The sequence below is a fragment of the Phalacrocorax aristotelis genome, chromosome 8 (assembly GCF_949628215.1).
Source record: "Phalacrocorax aristotelis chromosome 8, bGulAri2.1, whole genome shotgun sequence".
NCBI classification, from domain to species: Eukaryota; Metazoa; Chordata; class Aves; order Suliformes; family Phalacrocoracidae; genus Phalacrocorax; species Phalacrocorax aristotelis.
The window spans coordinates 22,940,194-22,958,785 of NC_134283.1; the positions used below are offsets into that span (position 1 = coordinate 22,940,194).

At 61.0% G+C, this 18,592-nt stretch overlaps 1 protein-coding gene and 1 pseudogene across 7 annotated transcripts; one reads left to right on the plus strand and one right to left on the minus strand.

Moving 5' to 3' along the window:
* Nucleotides 1-560: 560 nt before the first annotated feature.
* On the minus strand, nt 561-3,779 carry LOC142061285 (fibulin-7-like; annotated as a pseudogene).
* Nucleotides 3,780-5,457: 1,678 nt separating this feature from the next.
* On the plus strand, nt 5,458-18,313 carry LOC142061167 (C-type lectin domain family 18 member A-like). Of its 7 annotated transcripts, XM_075101865.1 has the most exons (13): nt 7,648-7,803; nt 7,893-8,000; nt 8,551-8,643; nt 8,784-8,890; nt 9,027-9,156; nt 9,250-9,346; nt 9,446-9,537; nt 13,379-13,457; nt 15,441-15,491; nt 15,829-15,977; nt 16,308-16,421; nt 16,693-16,859; nt 17,269-18,313. In XM_075101865.1, the coding sequence occupies exons 2-13, from the start codon at nt 7,916-7,918 to the stop codon at nt 17,305-17,307; spliced, it is 1,203 nt and encodes a 400-aa protein (XP_074957966.1). In that variant the 5' UTR covers nt 7,648-7,803; nt 7,893-7,915; the 3' UTR covers nt 17,308-18,313. The 7 variants fall into 7 exon arrangements, with proteins under 7 accessions (XP_074957960.1, XP_074957966.1, XP_074957965.1 ...); XM_075101859.1 differs by lacking the exons at nt 13,379-13,457; nt 15,441-15,491; nt 15,829-15,977; ... (1 more) ...; nt 16,693-16,859; nt 17,269-18,313 and adding exons at nt 5,458-5,688; nt 6,324-6,415; nt 6,886-7,110; nt 7,202-7,299; nt 9,699-10,393 and having other exon boundaries at nt 7,682-7,803; XM_075101860.1 differs by lacking the exons at nt 7,648-7,803; nt 8,551-8,643 and having other exon boundaries at nt 7,857-8,000.
* Nucleotides 18,314-18,592: the final 279 nt, after the last annotated feature.

An 18,592-nucleotide genomic window follows, 5' to 3' on the forward strand; every position in this document is an offset into this window, starting at 1 on the left:
TTCAGTGTGGTCCCCAGGAACAGTGGTGCTGGCAGGGACATAGACGCTATGTGATCCTGGGCGAGCTTGACGGCTCTACTGGCACCCCGAGCTCTGCAAGGGGACCCTGCTGTGACCACAGTCCCCAGCTCTCCCCAGGAGCCTTGCCCCTGGAGCATGGGGCTGCTCCTACACAGCAGGCATAGAGCAAGGAGGACACCCTTCCTTACAGCAACTATTCTTTTATTAGGGGTTACAAGATACAAGGAGCCAGACCTGCATGCCACATGCCATCAGCTCACTCTGCCATGCCACTCCATGTGCCATGCAGGCAGAGAGGAGGGGGGCTGGCAGAGGCAGGCACCACCAGGCTGATGCCCCCATTGACATCAGGGTTTTCCTTGCAGCCTTTGCGACAGGCACCATTTCTGCTGTGGTGGCTTTGCCCTACCAGCCATGAGCAAGCATTATGGGAGAGGGACATCTCCAATGGGAAAAGAACTGAGACCACTTAGCTGAACCCATTCCATCACTCGCCAGGAGAGACCCTGGCTTGGCCCCACACCCACCTCCAAAGGGGATCAAAACTCATATGGGGACACAAATACTGTGACCTTGAAGATGTGCTTGCCCAGGAAGACCTTGCTGGATAACTCACTCATCTCCAGCTCCACCTCCAGTGTGGCTGGCCCTACCACAGGGCTGTTGAGCACCAGCTTTCCCATCTGCCGGTCGGAGCGCTGCACAGTGAAGACACCCTGGCCCTGGCCGCCCATGGTGGTGAAGCACAGGCTGTCACCCACGAAGCAGGTAGTAGACATCTTGAAGAGGGCATGGGGTACAGTGTGGTTGGCCTGGAGTGGCAGGTAGTGGAAGGAGATGGAGGTGGCAGCCAGGTGGCAGGCTCAGCTTTCCATGGGGCAGGGGGTTCCTCTCGCACTGGCTGACAGGAGAGAAGAGGTACCACCACTCAATGACATGGTTTGGCTCTCGGGGAGCTGCCTGCATCCTCGCAAACAAGCCTAGCCCAAGCTGCAGGCAGCATATTCAGCCCCACTGCCAGTCCTGTGGCAGAGCAACACAAGACAGCCATAACCAAGTGTGCCCAGCATCAGACCTCTGCCCCGTCCCTGTCTCTGCCAGGCAAACAGCATGCCTTGCAGGGACACAGCTCTGGGTCACACTCTGAGGCTGGGACAGGGGTTACCACAGTCCCAGCTTGAGGCCAGGGATGGATCCAGGCTCAGATGTGCCTCCCGCAGAGGAACTTGTCCGGAGCAGGAATGCTCCTCCACTTGGGTGGCTTGTGCTCAGCCACAAAGTGGTTTAGTCTCAAAAGCAGGACCAGGAGGGGTTTGCCTGCTGGATGGCAGCTGACGGCACCATGTGGACATGCAGCAGAAGGGAAACGGTGTTGTTCCCCCAGGCTGGGGCTCTGGGGTCCAGGGTCCTGCATAAAGCCACTGTGTATTGGGGTGCTCCCACCTGCACCCTCAGCCACTGGCATCCCAAGACCATCGGGGAGCATGCTGAGCACACCCAGGTACCCTATGTAGCACTTTGCTACCAGTGCTGGCTGGCACTCTCTCTGCTGCCCCTGGGTGACACAATTTTGTCCCCAGGGCACCACAGGACACATTACCTGGGGAATAGAGCATGATGCAGCCCAAGCCATGCATGGTACTCATGAGGAGGAGGTCTTGATGTAGCTGGTGTTGTGGCACCGTGGGGAGCACTTGGGGCGCACGCAGCAGTGGCCCCCAAAGGTGTTGATGCAGAGGTCACCCTAGGTGCAGTTGTGCTGCTTCCCAGCACACTCATTCACCTCTGTGGTGATGACATGTGGTGAGCGGGGCTGTCTCTGCTGCTCCCTGCCACATCCCTGGTTCCGCGGGATGCTCCCTGCCTTGCACTCACTGCTCTTACCCTCGCAGGCGTTGCAGTCAGCATGGAGCAGGTAGCCAGGGGGGCAGAGGCAGCGGTAGGAGCCAGGGAGGTTGACGCAGTTGTGGAGGCAAAGCTGGGTATGGAGGTTGGATTGGAAGAGCTGGCACTTGTCCATGTCTGGGGAGACAGAGCAGGGTATGGATGGGGCTCCCGTCAATGCAGAGCCTCAGTTTCCCCTGCCTCTGCCATTCTCACCCCTCTTTTACCGGGGCACATGCCACCAGCTTGCATCTGGAAGCCGGCATCACAGCTGCAGCGGTGGGAGCCTGGATGGCCCTCAGCACAGTGGGGCTGGTGGCTGAAGGAGGCATTGCTCAGCGTCACCCAGTCTGCGGGGGAGAGCGGGAGTCCTTGCGGGGGTGGGGGGCATGGGGAGATGGATGGGGGCTGAGGTCCCAGGCAGCTGCCAGGGAAGAGGGAGATGGGCACAGTGTGGCTAGGTGCTGTCCCCATGAGCATCCTATTCTCTGCAGCCCAAACCCAGGCACCTACAGGCATAGATGGGGCTCTGGCAGCTGGGGCCTGACCAACCATGGGGGCAGAGGCACATGTAGCTCTGGTTGCCATCCACACAGGTCCCACTGTTGGCACATGGGTTGCTGGAGCAGTCATCAATACCTAGGGAGAAGGAGCTCATGAACACCAGCTGGAGAAGCGTGTCCTCACCCCAGCCTGCTGCCCAGCCTCGGTGCCCATTGCTGCAGCCTCTGGGCAGCTCTCCCTGCAGCCAGGGGAGCAGAGCAATGGAACCCAGTAGCTCGGGGTGATGGGAGGAGCCCCTGGGCAGGGCTGAGCCCATGGCACCCCAACCCTGCTCCACTTCACTTCTGCAGAAGGGCTGGGTGCTGCTCCACATGCGGTTGTGCCAGCAGGTGGATGTCTCCGAGCCCACCAGTCGGAAGCCAGGGTCGCAGATGAAGTGAACGTCATGGCCCACCCACATGCTCTGTCCCAGCATCTGTCCATTCAGGGACACTGCCAGCTGTGGACAAATCTCTGCAGACAGACAAGGGTGAGGACAGACATCATCAAGCTGGAGATAATGCCAGTCCTGGTGAGAAGCTGGGCATCCCTTGCCCAGGCTGCTCGCCGGAAGTCCAGGGTCCAAGCTGGACCACTGGGGACATCACCCCCACAGTGGTGACCCAGCTGGGGTTACCGTTGCGTTTGGTGGCCTGTCTCCGGAGGCGGCTCATGGAGGATGGAGAGCTGCTGCTGGAGACCTCATGTGCCCTGCAGGTAGGCAGCCTCCTGTGCCGCCAGCAGCTTCTGCGTCTGCTGCACTGTGCTGAGCACCTGATGCTGTCTTAGGCACTCCTGGGGGGATGCAAGAACATCCCTGTCATCCGCTGGGCTCCCCCAACACCATGCCACAGCCCGAGGATACCCTCCCAAGCAGGCAGCATCTTTGGGTTGGTTTGGATGCCCTGTCCTGGGCAGAGCTCCTTCCTCTCCATCCCAGTGCAGGGTGTGCCCCTGCCTCACTATCTGCTCCTGGCACTTGGGTGCTGAGGAGCAGCTCATTTGCACCAGGTGGATTTAGCCTTGTCTCGCTGCTGCAGGGGAAAAGCCCTATGACCATCCCCTCTGGCCCTAGGCAGTCCTGCAGGTGCCATGGCCATGCCGTACGCCCCATCCCAGTGCTGTGCCAGGGTGCTGCGGTGTGAGAGGTGGGTGCTGAGAACACCTCAGTGGGGAGTCTGCAAGGGGGCTGGAGGGGGACACACAAGGGTCCTTACCTGGGTGCTGCTGAGGGGCAGTTGCATGATGCCCAAGGCCAGCCAGGCTGGCAGCAGGGTGAGGAGCAGTGCCCGTGTGTTTGTTGGTTTTTCCCCTGGCTGAGGCTGAGACATAGGAAAGTTTCCCCTTGGCACTGGTGCAGCCTCTCCCTTCCCTTCCCTTCCCTTCCCTTCCCTTCCCTTCCCTTCCCTTCCCTTCCCTTCCCTTCCCTTCCCTTCCCTTCCCTTCCCTTCCCTTCCCTTCCCTTCCCTTCCCTTCCCTTCCCTTCCCTTCCCTTCCCTTCCCTTCCCTCTCCACAAATCAGAGGCTTTGGGGCCTTTCCTGTCACAGGGCCAGCAGATGCCAGGGCCAGGCAGTGGCTGTCACGGCACCGGCAGTGCTGGGCTCCCCACATGGCGAGCCACGGCTCCAGGGCACCCAGGCACGTGGGGGTGCAGGATGAGGCTAATCCCATGCATTTGCTAAGCATGGGAAAGTCTCCCAGGGGAAGGGATGGCTTTGCTGGGGTCGGTGCTGGGGTCTGTCTCTCTGGCGGGGCTGGGGCTACCAAGGAGGGCAGCCCGGCAGTGCTGTGGACTCAGCAGCCTCAGTATGGCTTTGCTGGGGTGAGCTCAACCACAGCTGGACCTTAGACGGGGACCCCAGGGCTCTGCAGCCGAGAGTTGGGGTGCAGGTCAGAATTAGGTCAGCTTTAACGTTAGGGCCAGGGTTAATCAGCATTAGGATTAGGGTTGAGGTTAGCTTTAGGGTTAGGGTTGGGGTTAAGTTTAGAGTTGGGGTTAGCATTAGACTCATGGTTAGGGCTAAGCTCAGGTTTCACATTAGGGTTAGGCTTAAAGTTAGTGTTAGGAGCAGTGCCAAGGGTTCAGGTCCATATGAATAGGACAGTTTGGATGAGGGTTGGGGTTGGCATTAGCATTAGGTCTGGCATTCAGGCCAGGGTTATGGTTAGGGTTAGGCTCAGGGTGAGGGAACTGAAGGCATTCAGAGCTGGATTTCAGCTGTCATCTGGCTCAGCCCGACATCAGGATGTTCCTGGTCCCTCCTGCCTCTGACCACCCAGAGGAAGGGGCATGATGGTACCTGTTCCTGTCCCTCAGCCACGCCCAGGCATGGGTGTCTGGAGCCCACACATCTGCCCTGTGCCAGGGGAGCACCCCAAGCCCCCCGACATGGGTGCTGTGAGCGCTATGCTGGGGCAGAGCCATTGCGGTTCTACTGAGCCCCCTGAGCTGCGGGGGCTCCAGGACCCCTGCCCTTCACCAAGCGCCTGCTGAGATGTGTCCCGCTCAGCCCAGCATCTCTCCTGCTGCCAGCCCCCCAGCCCTCACATCATCCCACCCCATAACCACACTGCCCAGCTCACCAGAGTGAGTATTTGGCTTTGTGCCTGAGGCAGTGTGTGTTACCTCCCCAGCATGTTTAATTCATGGAGCAGGATGAAAACTGGCAGCAGGGGCCCCCTTAGCTGTCCCAGCCCCTTGGCATCCAATCTCCCAGTGCCCCAAAGTGGGTGCCACTTGGGACCCCGCTCCTGCCTGCCTTTCCATCCCAACCCTGGCTCAGAAGAGGGGCTGGGGCAGAACACGGGCGGACAACCCTGCTGCGGGGCATCCCAGTAGGGCTGCAGCCTGGGGCCCCGGGAGTTGTCTGCTGCGTTTGCGCCAGCAAGCAACTGTTTTGACAGAGCTATTACTCACCCGTCAACCTTTTGTTCGAGCTGACCAGTGGTGCCTGTCTGGAGTCCTGAATAGGATCAAATCCTGCAACCAGACACACACAAGCACACACAAGCACGCAGGAGCGCACGGCCAAGCTCGCCCCGACGCCAGGGCTGCTGTGGGGCGGCTCATCTCTCCCAGATCTGCCCTCTGGAGACGTGGGGGTCTGGTCCTCCCCCAACCCCAGCCACCTGCATGAAGCTCTTGGTGCTGTTGGTTTGCAACCTCCTGGCATGGAGGGTGGGTGAGACGGGGAGGGAAGAAAAAGCTCTGAAGAAGTTGTCTGCGCTGGCTCCGGGAGGTAATAGGGAGAGGGGCTGGGGTGGTCTGCTGCCAGCAGCAGGGCTGAGGGACAGCTGGTTTGGGGGTGGTGGGTGCACCCTGAGCCAGTACTGTCCCATGGGGCCAGAGCATGGGGCTGGGTGGGTGATGGGCACCTGGAGGTCTCAGTGGATGATGGGGGCTGGGGATGGAATGGGATGGAGCTGGGAGGGGGGAAACATAGCTGATGATGAGATGGAGCTGGGGATGGGATTGGCCTTGGGGGGGGGCATGGGGCTGGTCGGGGGGGGTAGCAATGCATCTGGTGTGGTGGGGTCTGGGATCTGGCAGGACAGAGGCGGGGGGGCATCAGTGGGTACATTCCTGGCAGTCTCAGCCCACCCGTGTGAGACAGGGGCTCAGCGGACTGAACCCCCCTGGCCCCTGCCCCTTTTGTGCTCCCAGCCCAAAAGCGCTTTCTTCTTTCCCCTCGAGTCTCCATGGAGACCTGGGTGCCTTCCCCGTATCCCTGGCTGCAGCCGGACCCTTGGGGGGGCCATCAGCCACCCCCACGCTCCCCCTCCAAAGGGTCCAGCTGCAGCCAGGGATATGGGGAAGGCACCCGCACCCCACGACCCCCTCGGCCCCATCCTCATCCCCTGCTGTCCCCCCCAGCTCTCAGCATGAAGGAGACATTCCTGGTGCTCTCACTGCACAACAAGCTGAGGAGCAAAGTGCAGCCCCCTGCCGCCAACATGCAGAAGCTGGTGAGCCCCCCTGGGTCCCACCCCGCCTTGGATGTCCCATCCACCTCCCGCCCCATGGCAGGGGAAGGGGGCAGCCCGTGGGTGCCACGTGGTAGCTGGTTAACAAGCTAATGAAGCAGAAGAGCTGGCCTGTGTGGGGGCCCCTGGGGAAGGACATGCCACCGGCACTGCCAGACCCAGCACACACCAAGGACAGGACAGGTTCCCTGGGGACACCCATGGGGTTCTCCATGGCCTGTGATGGCCCTCAGTGACCCCTGAACACACAGCGGCACACACCAAGGGCAGGGCTGGTCCCCTGGGGTCCCTTGCAGCATCCCTCGTGTTCACTCTGTGACACACCCTAATCGTCCCCTGAACAGACCCCCTTGGTGGTCCCAAACATCCCCTGGGTGATTCCCCAGCAATCCCCCATCGGGGCTGTCCCCAGAGACCCTCAGTGGCTCATGGCACCGGCCGCACCCCCACAGGAGTGGAGCGAGGAGCTGGGGCGGCTGGCGGGGGCACGTGCGGCCAGCTGCCTGCAGGGCCCTGCTCCACCACCGGCCCCACAGCTGGGCTGGAGTGAGGCCCTGCTGCCAGCAGGTGCCGGCGGCTTCGGGGCCGTGCTGGAGCACTGGTTTGCCGAAGGCCAACGCTACGATTATGGGACGGGGCGCTGCACCAGCAATGCCACCTGCCACCATTACACCCAGGTGGGTGTGGGGAGAACAGGAGGGACATAGAGGAGGGGTTCAAGGGGGGTCTGAAAGCCCAGGGACTGTGGTGACACACGCTGTGTTGCAGCTGGTGTGGGCCACGGCGGGACGGCTGGGCTGCGGCCGTCACCTCTGCGCCGGCAGCCACGCTTCCAAGGAGGCCTTCGCCTGCGCCTACTCCCCAGGGTACGGGGCTGCCGGGGGCGGGCACTGCGCAGGAAGGGGCAGGGCTGAACGCAGAGGGCGGGGCTTTGGCAGGAGTGGGCGGGGCTGGGAGGTGTGGGTGGGGTGTCCATGGGGCGGGATCTCCACAGGAGTGTGTCCGGGTGGGGGCGTGGGCTGGCCTACGTGGTTGTGTTGAGGGGCGGGCGGGGCTTTACCCTGGCGGTGGGTGGGGACTGGGACTGCGGGCGGGCCTGTGTTTTGGAAGTAGGCGGGGCTGTGAAATGTGGACGGACTGTGTTGTGGAAGTGGGTGTGGCTTGTGCGTGGGCGGGGCCTTGCTCCATAGAGGGGCGTGGCTTCGCTGTGTGGGCGGGGCAGTGGCTTCCAGCTGCTTGCGGCAACAGGGGCAACTGGGAGGTGGCGGGGACCCCTGTCCCGCCCTACCAGCAGGGGCCCTGGTGCTCCCTCTGCACCGCCGGCCTCTCCGGCTGCTTCAAGTCCTGGGACCACAGAGGCGGGCTCTGCGGTGAGTCTCCACAGTCCCACCCGGCCCCTGCGGGGCCCCTGGCCACGCCGCAGCCGTCGATGCCCATGCCACCTCTCTGCTGTGCCCAGAGGTGCCCAGGAACCCCTGTCGCATGAGCTGCAGGAACAGCGGGCACCTCGACATGAGCAGCTGCCAGTGCTTCTGTCCCCCTGGCTACACGGGCAGGTACTGCCAAGGTGAGAGGGGCACCCGCACAACCCCTGCCTTCCCTCGCCTCTAGAGATGCATGTGCATGTCCACTGCAGTGCATGCATGCATAGGGTTGGTGCAGTGCATGTGTGTGCACGGCCAACGCAGCGCATGTGTGCACAGTGTAGGTGCAGTGCATGCGCGTGTGCAGCGGGTGCAACATAGGCATGCACAGGGTAGGTGCAGTACATGTGTGTGCGTGGAGTGTGCACTGCATGCACATGTAGGGTCAGTGTACTGCATGCATATACATGGCTGCTGCAGTGCATGTGTGTGGAGGGTTGGTGCAATTTATGCAGGCGCAGGTCCAGTGCACGTAGGTGCAAGTCCAGTGGAATGCATGCATGGGCATGGCCATGCAGCATTCATGGTCTGCTTGGTGCCTGCATGCACAGTGGTGCAGCACGTGCATGCACCAGGTCAGCTCAGTGCATGCATGTGCATGGCCAGTGAAAGCATGGTCAGCTCAGTACAGCGCCCCAGTGTGCAGCGCAACCTGCTGAGCCCCCGCCGGCTAACACAGCATCTTGCCTGCAGTGAGGTGCAGTGGGCAGTGCCTCCATGGGAAGTTCAGGAAGGAGGAGTGCTCCTGCCTCTGCGACGTGGGCTATGGTGGAGCCGAGTGTGGCAGTGAGTCTGCACCCACCTGCACTGCTTCAGGGTGGCAGCAAGGATCTGCAGGCAGGGACCCCTGGAGTGGGGCTAAGGGCCTTCCAGTGGGCCCGGCTCTGCCAGCACAGGGACCCACCCGTACATGCCTGTGTCCTCAGCAAAGATTCAGTTCCCTTTCCACACCTGCGACGTGCAGATAGATGGCAACTGCTTCATGGTGTCCCCTGAGGCTGACACCTACTATGGAGCCAAAATAAAGTGCCAGGTGAGCCCCTGGGATGCTCCAGGCATCCTTTGCAGCTGAAAAATGCCACCTGTGCTCATATTCCGCCTGTGCATCTCCACTGCCTGGCACGGGTCCAGCCCATGTATTTGGGGCTGACTTGCTCCCTTCCCTGCAGGAGAAAGGGGCGATGCTGGCCCAGATTGGAAACCAGAAGGTCCAGGACATCCTGGCTTTCTACCTCAGCCGCTTGGAGACCAGTAACAGGGTGACAGTCACAGATTTTGAGACTGGGAATTTCTGGATTGGTGAGTGATGGCGGCAGGCAGGGCGCAGGGTGGGCAGGGCGCAGGGTGCCCAGGGTGCGGGCGGATGTGCCACCCCACCTCCCACTCCCCCAGGTCTTACCTACAAGACATCCAAGGCTTCCTTCCGCTGGGACGTGGGTGAGCCATCCTCCTTCACCAGCTTTGCTTTCGGGCAGCCGGACAACCAGGGGTAAGTGCCCGCTGGATCCAGGTGACACCCAACCTCTGCACAGCATCACCACTGTGCCACCATGCTGGCTGGCTTCACCACCCTCCTGCCGGGGCACAGGTTTGGGAATTGCGTGGAGATGCAAGCGTCAGCTGCCTTCAACTGGAACGACCAGCGTTGCAAAACCCGAAACCGGTACATCTGCCAGTTCGGTAAGTGAGCAGCCAGGAGCCCTCCCACACCTTCCTGGGTGTGCTGAGCCCAGGAGTGCCAGCTCCCGGCTCTACCAGGTCTGTGTCCTGCTGCCAGCCATGCCCAGACCCCTGGGTCCTCCATGGTGCTGGGGACACTGACTCTCTGCATCCCATCGCAGCCCAGGAGCACATCTCCCTGTGGCAGCGGGACCCCTGAGCCAGCAGCCCCGGGCACTGGCCAAGCGCTGGCTGCTGTGCTGAGCCCGTGGCTCAGGAGGCCCCCAGTGCTATGTCAAGCCCAGCCCATGGCTCAGGAGGACCCCAGTGCTGTGCAAAGCCCGGAGCACAGATCAGGAGGATCCCACTGTTGTGCAAAGCCCAGCCCATGGCTCAGGAGGACCCCCCCCAGCTCCCCCATGCAGGGGACGGGTGGCTGAGGGGACCCATGGTGCTGGGACCTAGTGAGAAGGGTGCATATTCTACATCAGCATCCCTAAAACAGTGTCCTCCTCTGCCCCTCACCTTCCCCTGTTGCCATCACACCACGACAGCCCCCAGGGCAGGGAGATACCCCTGCAACAGCTGGGTCTGACAGCATCCTCCTCCTAAATTGGCAGCTGGGCTGCATCCAGGCTGTAGTTCCAATGCAACGAGGGGCCAAAGCGGGGCTTCTAGGGGGTGCAGACTTTAGCACAGCTCAGGGTGAAGGCTGGGCTCAGCTTCGATCCATCGTCCTGACCTGGGTGGGAACGCCCCAGTCTGGCACCATGGTTTCCTCACCATCACCTGGTCCTTCACCATCACCCCATTCCTCACCATCACCCAGTCCTTCACCATCTGCTGGGTGATTAATAAAGACCCTCTCTCCCTTGGGAAGAGAGATTTGTCTCCTTTTCCTCCCACAGACCCATCAGACTCTCTCCACCATGGTCTGTGTCCTGCCCACACTGGGCGGTACCTCCGGGTGGTGTCCCTGGAGGAGGTGCTGGGGTTGGAGGCACCAGGACCAGCCTCACTCCTGGCCGAGCTCGTGGCTCCAGCACCCTGGGGATGTTTTGGAGGGGTGTCATTGGCCAAGAGTTGCTTCTTCCAGCCCCAGGATGGCCCCTGCTATGGCACCCCACGTGCTGGGTGCAAAACTGTACACCCCCCCACCCCCATGCTGGTGGGTGTTGGGTGCCTCTGGAGGGGACACACAACTGCCGCCCTGAAGCTGGCACCCTGCAGGGACCTCCCCGCCGCAGACCTGGGGAGCCGCCTCACTCGGCTGCCCTCCTCTCTTCCCAACAGCCTGCTCCAGCACAGGGCTGGGGTGGAAATTAAACTGTCCCCCAGCCAGGGTGTCATGGGCAGGTTGGTTGTGCCACGGCCTGGGCTCAGTGAAGAGACGGCATGAGCTGTGGTGCTGCCAGCAAGGCTGGGCTCACAGCCTGGGGCGAGCTGGCCAAAGCCGGGGTGCAACCCGGGGTGCCGTCGGGCGGGGGGACAGGGTCCAATGGGTTGGAGGGGACTGGGAGATGGGGGAAGGAGCACAAGGAGGGTGAGGATGAGGATGGTCCGGCACAGCAGCCACGTCCGTACAGCCCAGGGAGAAGGGAGAGCCCAAGGCCCAGCGCTGCCGGCAGGGATGCTACAATAAAGCAGGGCTGTGTCTGGGGTGGGGTGGGGGGCTACGGGTGTGGCGTGGCGTGCCCCCCCCCGCCGTGCCGCGGTGGTGCCGCCCGTGGTCCCCCCTTCCCGGGCGGCGGTGGTAGGGCCCGGTGGCGGCGCGGTCGGGCCGGAGCGGCGGGGCTGCGGGGGCTGCGGGGCTGCCGGGGCCGCCGGGGGGATGACGCTTTTCGGCAGCGGGGACGCGGGCTGGAGATGTGAGTATCGACCCAGATATCTCTGTATGTCCCCCGGGTCCCCCCCCCGGGATCGGCCTTCTTCCCACCCCACACCCCCTCCGATAGATGCTCCGGCACCGGGATGCTCGCCCCGCCCCGGCAGCACTACCTGGGGCAGGGGTGCCCCCCTGTAGCCAACCTTCTGGTGCACGTACGTGTGTGTCCCCCCACCCCGCCCCGTGGCCTCCCACCCCGGGCAGGGCCACCTCCCGGTGCCGGGTTGCGTCCTTTTCCTTTGGACCAGTCCCTCCCGCCGGACAGGCATGTCCTCCCGGTACCGAGCTGCCCCCCACCCCCGTACCAGTCCCTCCCAAGGGCTGGGATGTCCTCCCGGCACGGGGATGCCCCCCATACCACTAGCCCCCCAGGACAGGGATGTCCTCCTGGTGCTGGGATGTCCAATACCATTACCCCCAGGGCAGGGATGTTCTCCCGGTACGGGGATGCCCCCACTGCCATTACAGGGAAGGGAGCCCAGGTGCAGGGCCGACGGCCCCAGCTGATGGAGCTCTGCTGGCCTGGACCCCCTGTCCCAGCAGGATAGTCCCCTCGTGCAAGCGGCCTGTGACAGGATGCCTGGACATGGCTGGGGTCCCTGGTTGGGGCTCTGAGGTCTCTGGCCCACCAGCGTGGAGGGGAGCGATTGTCTCTGCCAGGTGGCTGTGATGGGCTGCAGGGAGGGATGTCAATGGTGCATTCCAGCCCTGAGCAGTGAGCTTGGCCCTCCCCAGGGATGCTGGCTGCACCCACAGAAAACGGGTACCAGCGTTACCCACATGCAGGATGAGTGGAGCACCTTCCCTAGCTTGCCCTGAGGTCAGAGCCAGCCTGCAGACTTCGTCACACAAGGTGACAGCCTGGAAAGCAAGCAAGTTGCCAGTTCCCTTCTGCTCGGATCTTGCTCGGATGATCTCTCCTCTGCAGAGATGGAGAGACCCTGCTAGAGTGGATGTGGGGCTGGAGGGGACCCATGGTCAGTGTCCATGCTCCTGGGCAGGTCTAGTCCTCTCTGATGAGTTGGTGGGTTCCCAGAGGACTTGGGAAGCTTCAACTCAGGGCTCCCTGGTGCAGTGGCATCCACAATGTCACCCGTGTGACAGCTGGTAATGATTACCATGGCCAAGGGGGAGCATGCAAGAGGGAGAGGTCAACATCTCACCCACTGGCTTCTACCCCAGGAGCCAGAGAGGTTTTGGAGCCCCCCAAAATTACAAAATGAAATATTTGAAGATGTTAGTAAAGCTTTCCATCAGTGGCCCTTAAACATATATTGAGAAAATAGATTCAAGACAGCTTCTATATGGACACTGGCTGTGAAATCCTAAAGAAGGGGTGAAGAGCATCACCAGGAAGATGTGATGTGGCATCGCCAAGTTGCGTGTCTGGAGGCATCTCTGCCCCACATCTCGGCATTGCATGTGTCTCAGCAGCCTTTGGGAGCATGAAGCGGCTGGGTGCAGGGCATCCCCAGCACCCATCCGTGGTAGGCAGCACTTGCCGGTGTCCTGCTGGCCTGTGTCTCTCCAAAAAATGGCCACACTGCCTGGCAGGAAGGGTAGTGAAGGCAGATCCACCACAGTGGTGGGAAGTGTCTCTGGGGGTTAATTACTTCCATCGTCAGAGGTGCTTTCTGCTGCCCCAATTGGAGCCTGCCTGGCTTTGGATGGGCATGGGCTTGTGGGGATGGGGCAATGTGTGTGGGGCACCTGTGGGAAGATGCTGCTGGCAGAGCAGTTCCATGTCCCAACACAACCCTGGACTGCTCCTGTCCATCTCCAAAAGCTTAAATCTAGAGAGAGCTGCTGGCCTTGGGCTCATCCTGTGGATGCTCTGGAGTGGGATGCCTCTAGCCAGGAGAGGAGTGTGGCTGGGACACCCCAGGAAGCTGGTGCTGGAGACGTGTCCATGTGAGGTAGCATGTTGGCATCCCCTTTTCTTCCCAGCGCTCATTCTCCTCCTCTCTCTCCCCTCAGATTTGGACATGGCCAGGGAACCCAAGCCAAGCCGGGCCAGGCTGGGCCAGAAGCGGCAGCATGGCAGCAGCCTGTACCAGTGAGTGCTGGCGCGTGGGACAGGGGCTGCACCAGGGGGGCCAGTTTGGGCAGGGGACTGTCCCACACTTGGCCCCTCTTCCTCCCCCTGCTCTCCATCACTCAGTCCTCGGGCTATTCCAGCTGCCTGCCTGCAGTGGCGGACATGGGTCCGTGCGATGTCCCTGCCCAATCTCAGTGGGGGTCTCAGAGCATCACCTGGCTGCACTGATGGCGGCTGGAGTCCTTGTCAAGTCCTGCCTGGTTGTGTTGCCAGTGGGGTGTGAAGATCCCCCTTCCCCCATCCAAAGGTGCCAGGAGAAGAGCAGAGCCCTGTGGCCTCCACACCTTTTATAGGTGTTGATGTTGGTTGCAGTTCTGGCCTTTAAATGCTGTTCCTCAGGGGACAGACACCCCTGCAGAGGCACACAGGGGTGGTGATGGTCCTGGTGATGACAGTAGATGATGGTGATGGAGGCAGAAGAGCAGGTCCCCATCCCTGTGTGCTTTTGTCTCCCTGGCTCTGCAGGTGTGTGGTGAGGAGGGGACCAGAGCTGGGCTCTGTCTGTCTTGTTAGAGAGCTTTTTGCAAACGCCCTGATTGAACTAATTGCTTTGCCCGTTGCCATGGTGCCGGAGGGATGCAGCGCTGGCAGGGCAGGGACCGCCAGTCCCCTTGGGCCACTGGAGCGTGGCAGCTGCTGCTTTTGCTCTTCCCGGGGGATGCTCTGAGCAAAAAGCTGAGCCAGGAAAACCCTTGCTGTGGCCCCAGCTGGGTGCCAGACCCCAAGACCAGGTCTTCTGCAGAGCCACTGGTGCTCCCATGGCGGGATGTGGCCTGTCACATCCCTGCTCTCTCGGCAGTGGCTGCAGGCAGCAGCAGCCATCAGTGCTGGCACCTTCCCTATGCCCCATGTGTCGTTTGGGACTCCTCTCTGGCTGCCCATTCCCCTCTTCCCCAAGGCAGGTTGTGACCTTCCTCCCTGGGTGATGGGAGGGAGGTGAGGATGTAAAGGGCTTGCTGTCCCTGTCACAGTGATGGCAACTTGGAAGGCAGAGAGGCTGGACTGAAAGCTCCCAAAATTTCCCCAGGTGCAAAGAACAGGAAACGGCAGGTCCTGGCACCCTGGTGTGCCAGCTACCCTTACAAGGTGCCTGGGGGCTGCACCCTGTGCAGATTATTCTTGACTAATCCCACCCAAAGGCAGGGTTGCAGCAGGGCTGGGCGTGCCTTTGCCCTGTGACAGGCTGCAAGCTGCCTCCTGGGCTGGGCCAGCCCAGATTGCCCATTAGCCCCCACCAGGAACCCTTCAGCCCCCCCCCCCAAGCTCCAGCATCGCTCCCATGGTGACAAGCTCATCTGCAGCAAAACTGGGAGCCCTGGGAGACCTTGTTCTGGTCCCCCCATTCCTGGTAGCATGGCTGGGGAAGGCTCCCCGCTCCCAGCAATGCTCTGAGCACAGCTTTGTCTCCCCTCGGGTTAGGTTTAATCCTACGCTCCCTGACTCTGTAAGAGCTGAAGCAGCAAAATGAGCTTCAGCATCTTTCCTCCTCCTCCCCCCCCACCCCGCTCCTGGTCCACAGCGCATGATTTATTACCAGCATGTCAGCTGCCCGCATTGGAGGCGATCTGTTGACAGATCGCTTCTTAATTTGGAGCCGAGCGAGCCAGCAGCATGTGCATGGAGCCAGGGACCATGAAATTTAACATCAGGATGCTCTAAATGCAGCTTCCTGAGAGCAGAGGCTGCTGATGCTGCCCTGGGGGCTCTCTCCATCCCCCTCAACACCGTTGCTTGGCTCCAGGACAAGTCCCTGCCAGGGCACAGCCACCTCCTTGGGCTGTGCTGCAGCCCAGGTAGCTTATGTGGTACCCTCTGGGATGCCTCCCATTCCCTGGGGATGGATGCTGGGTGGGTGCCCTGCTATGCCTAGTTGTGGCTGCTCCACGGCATCTGTGGCCCCGCAGAGTGAGTGATTTGTTCTCCTCTCTCCCCCTGCTGCAGCAGTAACTGTGACCTGGACTATGACCTCTACAGGGATGACTTCCCGTACCGGTGAGTGCAGCATCCCAGGAGCAGGGTGGGCTGAGCACACCTGGGTTTGACGTGAGGTCTCACCACTGCTGAAGGCGAAAAGCAGGGTGTCCCTGGGCATCTGTCCCTTGGCCTCTGGGAAAGGCTCAGTGGTGTTGCCCTCTTTGAGGGGCATGTATGTTCCAGCTTCCCAGGGACGGGGGCCTCCCAGGGCAGGGGCAGCGTGTGGGCTGGGCACTGCCCAGGTTGGGGGTCCTTCGCTGTGGAGGGAACCCAAGAAATGCTCTCCTGGCTGGCAGGGGCTGCTGCTGCACCTCCAGGGCTGTGCTCATGCCACCGTGCTCTTGTGCCCTTGCAGGGTGTACGAGTACCAGAAGATCCCCCCCCTCATTAACCGCATCCCTGTCAAGGCCAGACGAACTCATGTGGGAGCAGGAAGCAAGAGCAGCCCAACCCCCCAGCCTGGGGCAAGGAGCAGCACCAGTTCCACGGCAGGACGGACAAAGTGTAAGTGTGATGGGGCTGGGAGGAAAAGGAGGCTCGGCCCTTGCATCTTGACGCATTAGAGCAGTGCCGGTGCCTGAAGGTCCTGCTCAGTGCTCACCCTGTTGCTACAAGTCCCCAGCTCCAGCAGACACAGCCTGGACTGCGCTGGGCTGGTGGCTGTCCCCTGGATGCATCCCCATTCCCCAAGGATGCCTGGTGGAAAGGATGCCCTGGAGAGGATGCTCCATAGAGGAGGATGCTCTGGAGGTGGCTGTCCAGGACAGCGTGTTTCCCCCAGCTCCGGGCAGGCAGTCTGCAAGGGTGGAATCCTAATGTCTCCTCTCCCTGCAGTGCGGGCCGAAGAGCTGCACTCCATCAAGGGGGAGCTAAGCCAGATCAAGGCGCAGGTGGACAGTCTGCTGGAGAGCCTGGACCGCATGGACCAGCGGAGAGAGCGTCTCGCAGGTGAGGGAATGGGCCATAGACCCTCTGACACCCATGTGTCTGTGCCAGGCAGCCTGTGGGTGCATCCGAACCTGGGCCCTGAGCCAGACGTAAGGGGTCCCCTGCTGCATGCCCAGGAGGGAGCTGGGTACCCTGAGCCCACTGGGTAAATTCCCCACATCCTCCCCCTTCCCCGTGCTGGCAGGGCAGAGTCCGGCCCTTTGGCACACGGGGACCCTGCGAGGACAGGGCTGATGTTTGCACAGGTACCCCAAATTTCTGTCTTTTGCAGGCTCCAAGGAAAGCGAGAAGAACAGGGTAGAGGTGGGAGCAGAGTCGCTGTCCCCAGCAGGAGAGGGGTCACGGGAGCCCCAGGGGAAGGAGGGGATGGGAGCTGATGGGCACAGCGACCTGCGCAACATCGACAGCACTGAGGAGAGCACAGACACGGAGGAGACGGTAAGAGGAGGTCCAGATCCTGCACCAGGCTCTCTGCTTTCCTAAAATTCATCCCCACTTGCTGCCTTTGTGGGTCCTGGTGGGGATGCCTGGAGCAGAGGAGATGCTCCATCAGTCTCCCCCAAGCCGTCCTGGCTGCGTGCCAGGGCTACAACTGCCTTCACCTCTGGGATAGCCTGAAGCACTCTGCAGGAAACCCCTGGGCATGCATTACTGCAGCAGCACAGGCTGCAAAAACCCCCTTGGATTAGAAATACCCTTTATCAAAGCTGCTGCTCCTGCATGCGCATCCCCCAGCTGAGCGCAGGACCCCAGGGGTCCCTGTGTCAGGCAGGGCGCTGGGTTTGACCCAGCCAGGCTCTGGGAACTAACATCAGAGGATGGCCATCCTGTGCTTTTCTGCTTGCAGGTGAAAAACCACATGTCGGACCCTGAGGGGAGCCAGTAGACAGACTGGGATGCCACAGCCTCCTGGCATGGCCAGCCCTTCCCGTCTTGTGTTCGTATTTCTTTTGAGGCTTCCAGCTAGTGCCACGCACGATGCGAGGCACCTGCTCTCGGCACGGCCATCCCCTGCCGCCAGCGCCGGCAGCCCTGCGTCCTGCCCCTGTGAGACGCTGGCCAGCCGTGGCGAGAGAAGTCTTTGTGTTTGAGTGTGCTTGTTTTCTTTTTCCTCTTGTTTTCAGACCTAGGGATAAGCAGATGTGGCTGGGGAGGGAGGGGAGGAGCAAAAAAAAAGGACCATATCCTAGAGGAACATCCCAAATCCTGTCTGCCTTGTGTGCAAGCATCTCCCCACCTGTAGGGTGCTATGGGGTGCAGAGAAGGCACCCTGGGACTCCCAGCCCCTACGGCACAGGTTGCATCCCAACCTCCCCTGTCCTGCAAGCCCACCCACTGCCTCCATGCTTCAGACCCCCCAGGAATTGGTTCAGCAAGGTTCAGCAGGCATGGGTACAGCCCAGGAAGGCTTTTGGAGCTGCTCAGCCTTCCATCATGATGCTGTGGGAAGGAGGGACCACCCTGAGACAGCTCCAAGAGGCTTTTGTGGCATTTTGGGATGGAGGGATTCTGCTGAGCCCAGCTCCAAAGCCATCTCCAGGGCCAGAAGCAGGGTGATGCAAACCTTAGTCACCCCTGCTCACAAATGGGTTTTCCTTTCTGGTTTACTGTGCATTATTCTTGGCCGTGCATCACATTGTGGTCAGCAGGACTCCCACAGGCAGCTTTGCCAAGGCTCCTCACCTGCGCCCAAGGAAGTTGTGGTCACCCCGCTGTGCTCCCCAGCGCTGCTGGTTTAGTGTCCCTCATTTCTAGGTCATCCTTCTCTCGCTGGTAGGAACTTGTTCTGTATTTCTAATTTGCTCTGGTAAAAGAGTGTATTGTGTTGGAAAGAAAAATAATTTGTATTTCTTTTCTCTGGTTATTCAACTCCAATGCAGTTTTTAACCATCTGAAGTGCATGTGTAATTTTTGTACCCAATTTTGTGTGCTGCCTGACACAGCCCTAGGCTCTGGGGGCTTTCTAGGATGCTGCCTTCCCTGCAACTCAGCCGAGAGGTGGGAGGAGCATAGCTCTGCCCTGTTTCTCAACAGAAACATTAATCACCGCCTTTACCCAGAATATTACCTACCAGCCTGGCATGGTGCAGCTGGACAGGACCAGCTCCCCTCCATTCCCAGGAAGATCCAGACCCCAAGGCAGTGCCTGGCTCATTCCACACCTCTTGAGG